Here is a 13,487-nt window from a genome sequence, read left to right as displayed (position 1 = left end):
TTGCAAAAATGCAAATGGTATTCGTTGTATTAATGAATTATTTATCCCGCGTAATACGTAACAATAAATTTATAACATCGTTCGAACATTATGATATCAATTAAGAGCACATTAAATGTATGTACTTACTACATCGAAATTTTGAACTGTAGCGAAATAGATCGAGATTACGCAGGAAATCGTTCGACTTGACCATTTACTGGCGATGAAGTACGATCCAATAAGCTGCTAATTCATAATTTCACAAATACAGAAAGCACGAAATAAACGGAAACGTTGCTCTTGTTTGGCGCCATTTTGCGAAAACATACGAATAAAATTTCAATCTACGATAGCATAATACAGGCTTGCTTTATTTTCTTGTTCCACGTCAATTTATTAACGACTTTCTTAGAAATACATCGAACAACTACATTAGGATAACTACGAACAAAGGGACGATAAAATATCACTGAATTTATCAGTAGACGAAACGTTAGAAAAATTTTCCCGAAATTTGTCCGATACGTACAGCTAGGCGATTGGAATCGTAGATACGGTAGTGAAGACGATGGACGCGCCTGCGCATTGTCGCGATCGCTTGCCACTACAATGTCGGACGTCGAGCGTTCGGTAGTAAGACGGTCTCTTGCGTTTTTCGCGATTTCCTAAGTGAAATTTCGCGGCCGTGTCGTTTCTATTCGTAACCGATATTATAATATGATCGTGTAACCGATCGTCTGCGACGAACCACCGTTAGAAGCATCGTAGCTCGTGCCAGTCGGAAAGATGGGTGAGTAAAAGGCGGAAACCAAGTGGCGAATGCCGGCTAGCTTTTCTCTCTCTCCGCGGCTTCGCTATTCTCGGCGAACGTGTGTGCGTGGCTCGTGTGCTTCCCGTTGCCAAAGAGTTGGAAACCGTGTGTGTGCGGGGTACGCCCCTGTATCGTGCGGTTTCCTTCCGATTTTCACGGTCTTTTCCTCGTGATGAACACGTCGAATGTTTTCTGAAAGGATCGTATCTCTAAACTCACTCGGGGGGCTATAAATAGGTGGATCCATCGGTTTGACGTTTCCTAGGGTGAGCCCCCCTCCGACATTTGTACCTCCACCGACTGTTTCTTCTGTTCATTTTGTTTTCCCGCTATTTGAGAGTGACCTGCATTCTCGAGTGGTGCTGGCTCGTATCCGATCTTGGTCTAGGGTTGCCACCTTTACAGCGATTTTCACGGGAAAGCCCACTTCTCTTTTCTCCTAGTCATACCTTTTTCCACGAGCTTCATTGATTTAACAGAGGCGAAAAAACAAAGTAACGCATCGTGTGCCATTCAGCCTTTTCAACGTGCCATAACTGTTGCGTAATCCCGCGCGTTTAGAATACAAATGTTAATTCCCGGTCTCTTCAACGTCCAATATACACGAGAGATTCTCGCAAAATACATGGAATTATTTCAAGGAAATAATCCATAGCGTCGTTGGTTCGCGTAAAACTTTTCAACTCTGCAAGCTATTCTCGCGAACCTAGCGTATATATACAATAGGCAAGTCGAGATTGTTTCTTTCCAAACATAAAATATGGACTCGAGTCAAATTTTGTCCATAGTCCGTGTGCGTGTAGCAGCAATTGCAGGACGGAATCTGAGGACGCCACGCTCGTAAATTTGCTCACGCAATTATGCGTTCTACCCACGCAACCGTACCTCGCACGATGCGCCGTGTGTGCGCTTCAATGCCTATGCAACGTCGAGAGGAGTAGCGACGTACCGCAACGCGAATTTCACGAGCTCTACGGTACTGCATTCTGTGACAAAGGCTACGCTACTGTCCATTATTTTTTCTCGTCTTTCATTTTATTTCGATGCTACTCTATTCGGTTTCACTTTCTCCATATATTTAAATACACCGATTTCAATATATTCCATCGTCTACTACGTAAACGGGTCAACGTGGAGGGGGGGGGCTTATCGTTCGTTAAACATCGAATTGAATATCAATCCTGTACATACGAGACAAATATAGCGGCGCGCTTAACGAATCGTCCCGCTTTTTCTAAACTAATACGTAGCGTGGCGTCGCGCGCGTCCATTGCCTTTAAATATTGACTTCCCTCGAGTATAATCGCCATATTATCTGTGCCGCAGGAAATTACACTCGCCATTAACGTGCTTAAATTTCGTCGCATACTTGGCATATTTCGACGTCGTTACGTAGCTATCTTTATCGCGTACTATATATCCTACGTATAGCACACCGTCGAGGATACAGCGTATAATTAGAAATAATTTACGTTCAGATCGATCCTCGTATGGAACGACTCGGGTCGATCAGCCTGAATTAGTTGGCCCTTTCCGCAGATATCGAGCTACGTTTCATCTCGCGCAACTCCCCTTTTCGCGCCTATTCCAACAAAGCGTTAAATAATACGCCGATCGACGAGTAGTATTGATTTTTCTTTTCTTTTGCGTCCCTTGTATATTGACATACATTTGGTACAAGGGTCCTATCCATGGAGAATGTCGTTAACTCCGTTGCCGGCTTTCGGTGAAACTGCAAGCGCTGCAGATCGATAGCCGCCCCCTCGTGCCCGATTCACGCTGCGCCAGTAACCGGAAGGGACAATCCCGTCGAGTGAAATGCATCGAAATTGGCGTGGTCGTGCGCCCTTTTTAACGCGAGCAGTACACGCTGTGCATACCGTGGATCTTGCACTAACGACTGAAAATCTGAATGCGTCGGAACCGTGCCACGTGCAGTCGTGCAACTCTTGGAATCTTATCGCGGGGCCGTAATAAACGGTAAATAATGGACGAGGAAGTGGTTAAACGCGAACAAGTTGATCGAAACTACGGAATAAAGCCGTTTTTATACCGAGATTACGTTCTTTTTGAGAAACCTGATTCGAAAATAGAGCAAGTATGGTTGCAACAATGTTTCTATCCGAAGAAAGAGACAGATCTTTGCTGCTGCGGTTACGCGAGTTACGTGTCGGGTGCGTTCGAGGGAATCTAATTTATACAGGGTGACCCAAATTTTAGCGATTCCTATAAATCGTGTAGATTAGCAATCGCGGATAAAAGGAAAGTAACGTTTTAGGAAATGTAGTATTTCGCCGGGCTTTGTTTTCAGCTTTTAACAAAAAGTCGCAGTTTCATAAGGATTTCATCTACCTCGGATAAAGGGCATTCACCCAAACCCTCGGTCCTTTTTCTCCAATACCTGCGAATCGATATTCTACCTACCTCTAGTCGTCTGGAAAGGTTACTGGTAGGTGGAGGTCCTTCGAGGAAGTCACCGGAGTGGATGTAACGTAACTCCTTGATTACACAAGCTGTGGATTGCGACGAAATATTGTTTATTATCCCATAAGCAGATATGGTTACGTCTGAATATTAATTCGTCACATTCGTCCGCGATTCTCCTTGTTGCTCGTGTCAAATGGTAGGAAAAAATACGTACGTCCTCTTTTTCTACGAGCATCTCTAGATGCTATATTAAAATTTCTAGAGTATATATTCCCTCTTTATCGAGGAGTCGCTAATAACCGTTGCAAGTTACTAGAATCTCCGACACGAGCAAAATCGATGTTAAATGTCAGGGCACACGGCCGAGGCTTGCTGCAAACAACCGTTGAAAAAGCAGGAGAAAGCAGGAGCGTATACGTCGAAGCGAGAACAAACGAAAGTTGTCTTCCGAAGCTCGATTCCCTACTCTCGCTGCGTCGATCGATTAAAGATGCCAATTAAAATATATAAATTCCAGATACGTGTATCCCGACAGAAACCTATTTTTCAGCCAGAACTTGATCAACCGGTCGATCGTAAAATTACGAGAATGACACGCAAATCGCGAACAAATCGAGAAAAATAGTTTATCGCTTACGAACGACGTACGAACAAGGTACGAACCAGTTAGGACGAGATGCGAATGCTGGTCGGTTCGCGGAGGGTTAACGCGTATCAAATTCGCGAAACACAGGAAGAAAGAAGGAAAGAAAGTCACGCGACTCTCCGACTTGCTACTTAATTGTCTTATCGTGGAAACAAGTTGAGCGTGACAAAATGGTAACGCACGAAGGACTTAAGTCTTCTTAAACGGATCGACGTTCTCTATGTACGTAGGTGGGCTCTTCTATACGATCTTCTCACGCGTTGTTTAGCCTGTTGAAAGCATTATAAAGTCGATGAGATAACGGAGACGTTATTGCGTAGAGATTTCCGACGTCTTGCCTTTTCGCGAACACAAGTGCACGCGCGATAACGTATCGAACGACGATCAGAGCTACGAATAGAAAAAACGATGGCGGAGCAAGGACGGACCGGTCGTCGGAAGCGCGGCCTTTCGATAACGTCCGAATACCAGGTAAGAAAGGAGGTTTAAAAAGCCGCTACGCGACTCGGTCACGCAGGTATCGACACTCGACGCGCATCACGCTCTGCCGTCTTATTTTTCTCTCTCGTTTCGCGTTTCTTCGATTCGTTGCACGATACCAGCCGTCACGCGTTCCTGATCCGCGCCCTGTTCGATCACGCCCCGCTCGTCTTTCATCCACGCGCTTCGTTCTTTCTCTCTCTTTTTACTCTATCGGCAGAATTTTTCTACGTTCAAATCGTTTCTCTTCTCGCGAAGATTCCTTAGATTTATCTTTACGTTGTAGTTACATGTATATCGTTACATACATTACAGATTCCTAGGCGATTCAAAAGGCGATAGAGAGAATTTTCTAAGAGTAGTTTGAAATTCGCGGTGTATATAGACGCGTAGTCTCTTCCCACCTTTCTCAATGGTTCTTGTTACGTCCGGTCACTGTTTACATAAACCAGAATCCATCCCTCGGTCGAGACTGCAGCTAGCTTTGCAAATAGAATTAGTCAGTAATAATCCCAAGGAACTGTCATAAAATTAAGCACTTCCACTTTACCATCAATGCCCTTAAGTGCTATAAAACATCTTCGAGTCGAGACGTTCCTTAGGGTCGTTGTTCGATCGGCTAGAAAATGGGAAAAACAGGTTTTTGGGTAACCAACGCCCTTCGATAGCTTTCCTCCGGAACAGCATCGTCACCGAACTTCGTTGGATTTTCATTCTTTGACCAGTCGCTATCTCGATTGGTTTTCCGTTCATTGATCGATCATCGTCTTAACTTGTTACTTACACTTTGCTGAGAATACATCTACACGCACCACGCGTAACTACTTATATCTACGAGATTGTTAGAATAAACTGTATATTTTAATCTGTCAACTAAGTGTTGTCATCGGTTCGATCGCCTCTATTATCCTAACCGAAATAGCAGATCGACCGAATCGTCGCGTCGATTATCAAAACGTAACGGGAATTTACGAATCTCTGTTTCACTCGCTTCTTCGATCATAAAAGATATAACTTAGAAAAAACGAAGCTGGCACCCCGCTGGGGGTAGCCGCCCACATGCTATATTTATTTTATTTTATTTTTTTTATTTACCAATGAGATATAACACTTTACGAAATGTCCATAAGGACAAATTGTAAAATAACCAAAATAAAATAAAAAAAAAACTCGCTTCTTCGCGATCGCGTTTCCACGCGAAACGGTCGAACAGTCTCGTTGCATCGAGACACCCTGTATTTATGTATCGCTCTATAAACGAACGTACAGCGTACACACGTGGCGCGTGCGGGAACGTACACAGGTGTTCGACGACTATAATCAAGCGTCGCAAGCTGCCTCAGTTTACAAGCGAAACGTACTTCATCGTCAAAGTACCGAACCTTTTCTTTTATGACTAATCCGTCAATTTTAATCGTTCGAACGATCAATGAACGTAATGAGTCGATCGTCGTCGAATATAGAACGCAAACATCGAAAAAGACATTTAACGGGTATATGTACGTCTAAATCCTATATTTTCAATTGCCATTGCGTAAATTTAATATTTGATCGCAAGGTATTTATTAATAACGCGTATACGTGCCTGCAACGCATACCAGTACTATCTGAAAGCAGATAAGCCCTGGTCGGTATAGAATTCCCTCTTGTTGCATATACATCTGGTAATGTAATAACACGGTCGCGTAATTGATTTCGAGATAAAACACGGTCGTATCGTGCGCCAGCTATGGCCAACTATTCGGATCTTGGTTTCATCCTTGATCGCGTTTCTTCTCCGAAACGGAGATCGATCGATCGAAAGGTTAAAAATTGGGCTTATCAAAGCGACCGAATTGTCGTGGAATTTCGTTGATCTTAACGAACTATCGAGAATCGAGAAATTTATCGTCTGACAATGAATATTCGTCGTGTATGGCAGCCGATTGCGGATGGTCGAAATTGCACGTGCAAGTTTCTGCTTGTTTCTCGGTAAAGAAATGTAAATAGGAATTTATGCAAGCTCTCTTGCGTGTCGTTCGTTGGTCCTCGACCTAATGACACCGCTCTCCGCGTCGCCTGTATAGTTCTGTCGTTACCATACGTGACTCGATGCTACAAATAGTACCGAGAAACGTGAATGAGAACTGCAAAGTAAGATTATCATATTTTCCAGTCCTACCGTTAATTATTTCAAGAGGACGCGACGCTGGTTATTATTCCGCTGCTATGCTAGCACGTAGGATTTCTTTTCCCAGCTTGATTACGTTCCGTGATACGCCGCGTACCTTGATGATCCTCGCGTGTACACATCGCGCAGACTCGTTGCTTCTTCGGCAGTCGAAAAGGCGATTAGGATTGCCACGCTCTTTTCAAGCACTCGATCGCAGTGTCGTGGTAATCGTATCCGTTATCCTCGTTTGTCCCTTAAAACGCCATAATTGCCCACCCGTACAAGGAGCTATGGCAAGTTATTTTAAGGAAAGAACGAAACAGAGACGCGCGATACTCCGGTTTTGAAATAACCCGGGAGGTATCGTCCGATTAAATATACCTGCACGCTGACTGGAAACAGCTCGCGTTCCATTAATAAGCCTTCCTTTGCAAATAATCTGCGCTTTGGAGCTCGCGGATGATTTTACATTTCGTGCTTCCGGCGCTACGCGATATCGAAAGTTAGCATCTACGAAGATACGTATACGTAGATGTTTAAAATTTAAAGCGATAGGAACAGAGGCACCCAGTCCTCCGTTGAAAGCGATCTTTGCTTTTAAATCATTTTCTTAGAAACGCGTCGACGGGCAAGGAAGACGAGAAATATGGAAACACGACCGAATTACATAACGATCACCGGGTTTCGTCGCTCTCCGAGCAAAGACTTCCATTTACGGCTGCACGCACGAATTAATCGACGAGATCGACGCGTCGATACACGGGTATTTTCGGCGTGGATCGAGGAGCCGAGATCGTCGATGTGCACGCGTGCAATCACGGCGGAGGGACGGCCGTGAAAAGTAAACGTCAGTCTTGCAGCAGTCGGTTGACAATCGGAACTCGACGCACGAATCTCAGCGCCTCCGGTCTCGATCGCTCTCCGCCGCCGCCGCCGCCGCCGCCGTCACCGCCGCTCTCGTCAGTCAGTCGGCGATCGGCGCTCGTGCTGTTGGTTTCGTACGCTTCGGTGACTCCAAATCTGCTACATCGATCGCGATCGCTACCCGTCGTACGCGCGTTCGTGCGAATCTTTCAAAGTGTCGCCGAGTGTCTCGCATTTGTAAATTTTTCGTCCGAAAGTTCTGTCCCGCTTTGTACTCGTTATTTGCCTTTTATCCTCGGGGTGATCGTATCGAGGGGTTTGATAGATCCTTCGCTGCTTCCTATCGTGATACGGATCGATTATCTTATCGCGGCCCGACGAGAGACGAGAAGAGGAGAAGGTGTAGTAGATCGCCTTGTGGGATTATCGCGAATATTACGCGATCGTTACGACCAGCCGATATAATGAAGTCGAAGACGAGCGAGAATTTTATTGCGAGTGAAAGTAACGGGGTCAAGAGGGACCAGCAACTGAAGCAGAAACAGCTCAAGAGTGGTAAGAGGTTGTTTTCGCGTCGAATAAAAACTGCAAACCGAGACGATCACGCTTGAAAATGATGCCGAGTTATATTTAACGGTACGAAAAAACGCGTGTAGTGGGTGTTTGGAATCAAGCCGTTTTGCCTTCGCGATCCTCCGGTTGTATCGAGCAGCGGTGTTCTTCCGCTCTGATTAAATTGAAAAGATCGAAAACGTTACGCACTCCCACTCCCTATCTAGATATTATTCCGCAAATATTTACGTTGGCACGAGCAAATACAATTATACTTGCAAGAAGACTTTGGTGAGCGTTGACTCGGTTGCTGCCTTACGATCTGACTCCAGAGTTCAGCGAAGGGACCTTGAATTTCTCGTTAATCGATCAACCACGATAGGCAGATGTAATTGCGTCGATACGCAAAATCGCACGTAACGCTCCACCACCTTGTGACATCATTCGCGACTCTTAGATAACGCCGAGAAGGTTTTGTTTTTGATGGGAAACGTTCAAATTCGAAATCGGCGACGACTGGATACTAAACGCGATAGCGACCGTACGATTAGATAAGGCGACGAATAGCCAAGTAGAACAGTCGCCGATCTTGAAAAAGAAAGGAAAACGATAATGGCCATTCGCATAATCGACGTTTTCCTTCGAGTTTGCTCGCTGACACGCGAAAAGTTCATCGGTACGGTCCCTTTCTTTCCGCCGTTTCCTCGAACGGTTCGTCACGATTTTCTCCCTCCGATGTTCGTGACGTGACCAGCAAAAAGAACGTGACTGTTCAGACACGATCGATGCATCTTTAAGCAGAGAACGCCGATGAAAAGCCCCGAGAAAGGAGCAACAACTTTCTCGCTACTCGCGCAAAGATAAATAATCCCGTGTTTCCAGATTTTTTCCTTCCTTCGAAATTCATCTCGCGAATTTTAATAGTTCTTCGCTTTATTTTTGCGTCCACTCGTCGAACATTCTCTCGTTAAAAACGTTAACGTGAAATGAGTTCCCGTGTTGCACGGTGTTTCCCACGTGCGAAGCACGGTTCGATATCGTCTAAGCGCGTAATTCTTTCTCATTGATTAGAAATTAATGGAAATCAGAGAAAGACGAGAAAGCTGCACCACGTGACTCCTTCGCATCGTGGCTAGTAATTATCGCGATATCGTTTCGCTAATCGCTCGGCAACGCCTCGATGAAAGTTAAGTGGCCGTTGTATACAGGCCACTTTGTAATTCAATTCTTCGTGCATTTGTTTCTCGTGGGCTACCGCCCGATCATGTTCGATACATTATTAAATAGTTGTAACACACAGCCACGATGCGGTTAATTGCACACAAAAGATGCATCGCATCCTGTTGCATAAGCAACGAATGATTACGGTGTTTCGCTACGCGATGCGTCGTTTTAATTACTTCGGGTTACAGCGAACGTTACGCTTCGACATCGGTATGCCGCTACTATGTTTCTTTGTTCTTTTGCAAACGCGATTTTCAAAAAGCGTTCAATTTTCTACTAGTATTTGTCGGAAATTTCAAAACTGGATATCGATGATAACGCTTCGGACTATTATCGAATCGTAACGAACGATTTAGTGGCACATGGTTGGTACCGTTCGATAGGCTGCGCAAAAATACCGATAACCGTAGAACGAGCATTTAAAAGCCTTTGATAAGGTGGAATCGTCGCGACGGAATCTTAGTCTGTACGTAATCGTAGTAACGGTTGGAAAATAACGCGGTTATACGGCCCAAGAAATTCGTAAGTCGAATCTTTCTAATAACTCTTCGTTGTTTTGGTATCGAAGGACAACGGTGTGCTATGTTCGTCTGACTCGTGCCGTTAATATTCGATATCCCGTAAAATTTGCAAGTTCGTTTCTGTTACTCGAAAACGATGCGCAGTTATTAACCGTAATTCGTAAGATCCATTAGATACGTTCGATCGTTGGTCGATTCGTGTGTGACCCAGAGTGCATTAGGAGAAAGAGCCGGCCACTTAGGGGTCGTCGTGTTTGACCCCACTTTACGACATCCTATTTAGACCACTTATGAATCATATTAACATACCGAAGCGGAGAGGAACGTACGTGGAACGGGTTACGCTCTGGATGATGGATTGCCATTACGAGCTGAATCGTGCGACATCGTGGAGCGAGCGAAACCGGTTTCCTCCTGCGTCAAGGGAAAAATATCCGCGCGGTTTTCAGTGATTTCGTCGATCACAGTAACGTTATCTAACATCGTGGAACGGTGAATTGGCAGTGTAATATCGAACGAACGTGAAACGAATCTGAACGTAGAACGGACACTACTGCCGAGTTTAAAGTTCCTTTTCCTTCGGACGCGTACATCCGTGGTTTTAGGGGATCGATCAATTTCCTCGAGACCAAAGAACAATCAGGGCACTCGTCTTACTTCGTTTCCATTATTGCTGCGACCCGCTTTAAGGGATGAATCAAGGGGTGAAAGGCGGTAAAGTCCCATGGTTTGTTTAAAGTAACCCTTGTTACAAAAATGGATACAAGGGAATTGATCGGCTGCCACTTATACGAACCTTCCTGTAGCCTTTATGTCGTCGTCCGTCCCTTACAAGTACACGAACACCACCAACGCGCTCGCGCGTCTTAATGAGATTAAATAGATTCTAAACCAGTCCGTGTATTTATACCTCAACGGAGCAAGATTCGTTAAGGAGAACCGAGTACCACGTTGAACGAGTAACGTAATAGAAATATAGCACACGAGCAGGTCTTTGACCCGCGGAATTAATAAACAAGGAATTTAGGATCGGGTTTTCGGTAACCTGGAAACACGGTTTCGCCCGACATCCCATTTAAACGAGCTTATGAATCGTATTAACGCGATGAGGTGTACGTGGGACGACGCGTGTGTGGGTGAACCGCAATTGCGTAACTTTTCCTTTTTTCCAGATCCGTGTTCCGTCGTTTCGAACACGTAATTATTTACGTCGATGAATTCCCATCGTGCTAGAACGTCCAACGAGATGTCCGAAAGAGCTCGGCGGTGAATAACGAAGAAAAATTTTAAGGCACGAGCGGTGTTTCGTAGGTGTCGTAGATAGTAGAATCGTTGTCGACGCTGGTTCCGCTCGATCGTCGTTCGTTAGAAATTCTGGTCTCCTCCTACAAACTCTTACCGGATTGCGTGCGATTAACGCGTTGGATTCCACGCCAGAAATGTCTGCGGGGACTATCGAGGGTTGTTTCTACACGGCACGTACAAATGACACGCGCGTTCGCCATTGCAGGAAAGTCACACGCGAGAATCGCGACAGGTCGAGGAAATGGATAAACGCGCTCCATTTTTGCCAAAGCGATCGTCGCTTTCAACTATTTCTCCTCCATCTTATCGTTGCTTATCGCCGCTTTGGCTTAGAATCGGAACGAGGTCGTTTGAGATTACTCGTAGACGGAATTTCTCGCTCGTGCGCTGGTATGCGTAGCTTGCGGTAGCTGGTCTATCCAATTATTCTAATCAATTGTTCTAATATTATAGCGTTTTGAAATAGTTCTACAAAGTATAAATGTGTCGAGATGGTCTCTTGCGTATATCTGACAGAGCATCGGCCTCGTTACTAACGGTCGGTGCGAATGGTAAATAAGACCAAAGGCCTTCCACGATCCTCACGACGATATCACAATGATACCGTACAGTTTGTATTCGTCGTTCTTCCCGTCAATTCGTTCTTCGCGACCGTCATCGTGACTAACCGTAATCAGCCACTAATAGTTTCACGGCTACAATCGAACAGACCTCCGTAGAAATTCTGTAAAAATTACGACCGAATTGTTTGTAAAAAATATTTTAGGATCGTTTTTGACCTAATTCTAAACCTGCTACGATTCAACGAGTAACAGCTAGCACGTGCTAAAAGGTTGAATCAATGGATTCTACGGGGTTGCTATTCACGCGATCTTGTACCGGACTTTCTCCGACGAGTAACTTTTAATCCTACACGAGCAATTTTTAACCCTACACGAGCAGTGGATCGAAAGCTAGCGTAAATTTAAGGCGCCAGTGACGCGTGGTCGTCGAGGGTGTGCCGTTTCGACGGAGCAAACTCTGTTTATTCCATACAGAACACGCCTCGTATCGAAGTTTCTCGTTAACAATGAGTTTCATGGCGGACTCGCGATATCCTATCCTATCGTATCGTATCGATGTGGAAATTGCAGCTTTGTTGCCAAATGGAAACAAATAGAGAATCCCCGTCTGTGAAACCGCAAATAATTTCTGGCGAAATTGTTCCTTGACTCTCCGTGCACCGCCGCGTTTTAACTATCAACGAGCAAAGCAGGTAGATGAAAATTGCTCGTCATCGAGCACTCTTATAGACGGTAAAAATCGCTCGCGGAAAATACAGCCGCGTGAGAATTGCTTTTAACTCACGTGACAGCACGGTGACGTCAAATATACGAACGGCGAGTCGGCGTGATGTCATCGCGTATTTTTAAATTTGTCGCCGTGTGAACGTGGTAAACACGGATTTTTGACAATCGTACGTATTTTTGGATCTACTTTATCGCCATCGATAAAAAGAGTGGAAAGAATTTTGGAAAGGTGCGTTTGCAATTTCAATTATATTATATTAATGGCAGAAGTTACGTCCGAACGCTTATCTTATCTCGATTTTTCGATAAATACTTTGATAAATAAACGGTTCGGTCTGACTCGCGATTCGACCATATCGTTCCGTTTGAGCGTATCCATGATTTGGCTACTCAGCTCGGTGTCACCATGGCTAAACGAGACTAAACGAGACGAGCGAGAAAGCTTGATTTATACGTCCGGAAAACGAGACTGATCGTCTCGTCGGAGCGAAAAAATGTCACGTATCTCCTGACAAATCGACTTTGAACAGTGTATCGTCTTTGATACACTCGGCACGATGTAATTATTTGGCTCGCGTATACGTATAGGCAGGTTCGGAAGTTATCTAAATTTAGCTTGAAAAGCTATTTTGTACATTTACCACAAGCACGCTCGTTAGGTTCTACTTTCCAAGTTTGCAAAATGTTGCACGTTGCATCGAGGTAACGGCAATAAACTATTCTTATCTTCGTACGTCCTACGTATTTCCACACACGAAAATATAATTTCCTCGAGTCGTTATATCGTGCGAAAACTCGTACCTACGCGACCAATTAAAATTGGACCTTCCATTCGTCTCCGATGGCTACCGAAATCCGGCGATCCCGTCTTTGAATCATCTCGTATTTTCGTTCGGATGATGGCATCGCCTTCGCCGTTGGTGGACACGGGAGTTTCGTACGTGAAATTTGCGCACGAATCGCAGCCGCATTTTTTTTCACGAAAGAAAAGAGACCCATCGATCCATCGAGAAAGCGAATTACGAAATAATCGAGTTGCGCGACCGCCAACTGTTCCACCATACTCAACGGAAATAAGGTTGTTTGCATAACGATCGATCGGCTCCGAACGACGAGATAAACCAGTCTTCCTTCTTTTCCGATCGATGAATCTCGAGTCTTGTCGCAGTCTCGTTTCTTTTTCCTACGTAACAATATTCCAATTCGTAGATAGATGGAGATAATTGATGAACGC

The 13,487-nt window shown here is 44.8% G+C and overlaps 2 protein-coding genes across 15 annotated transcripts in view; one reads left to right on the top strand and one right to left on the bottom strand.

Annotated features, from left to right (window-relative positions):
• The first annotated feature begins 565 nt into the window (after positions 1 to 565).
• The window catches only part of LOC132910505 (actin-binding LIM protein 2), a 31,889-nt gene continuing 18,967 nt past the window's right edge, over positions 566 to 13,487 (top strand). For 12 of the 14 annotated variants that reach the window (XM_060966258.1, XM_060966256.1, XM_060966260.1 and 9 more), the window contains exon 1: positions 7,447 to 7,917. In XM_060966258.1, coding sequence (XP_060822241.1) covers positions 7,827 to 7,917 — 91 coding nt within the window. In that variant the 5' untranslated portion in view covers positions 7,447 to 7,826. Of the gene's footprint in view, positions 773 to 7,446; positions 7,918 to 10,280; positions 10,374 to 13,487 lie in introns of those variants that run through there. The other 2 variants (XM_060966257.1, XM_060966255.1) reach the window with 2 other exon arrangements.
• The window catches only part of LOC132910509 (protein Star-like), a 78,730-nt gene continuing 75,629 nt past the window's right edge, over positions 10,387 to 13,487 (bottom strand). The window contains exon 7 of the transcript XR_009658789.1: positions 10,387 to 10,397. The gene's annotated coding sequence lies outside the window, so the exon portion shown is untranslated. The remainder of the gene's footprint in view (positions 10,398 to 13,487) is intronic.

This window comes from Bombus pascuorum, chromosome 9, assembly GCF_905332965.1.
Source record: "Bombus pascuorum chromosome 9, iyBomPasc1.1, whole genome shotgun sequence".
Taxonomy (NCBI): Eukaryota; Metazoa; Arthropoda; class Insecta; order Hymenoptera; family Apidae; genus Bombus; species Bombus pascuorum.
This window is presented reverse-complemented; position numbering and strand designations above follow the sequence as displayed.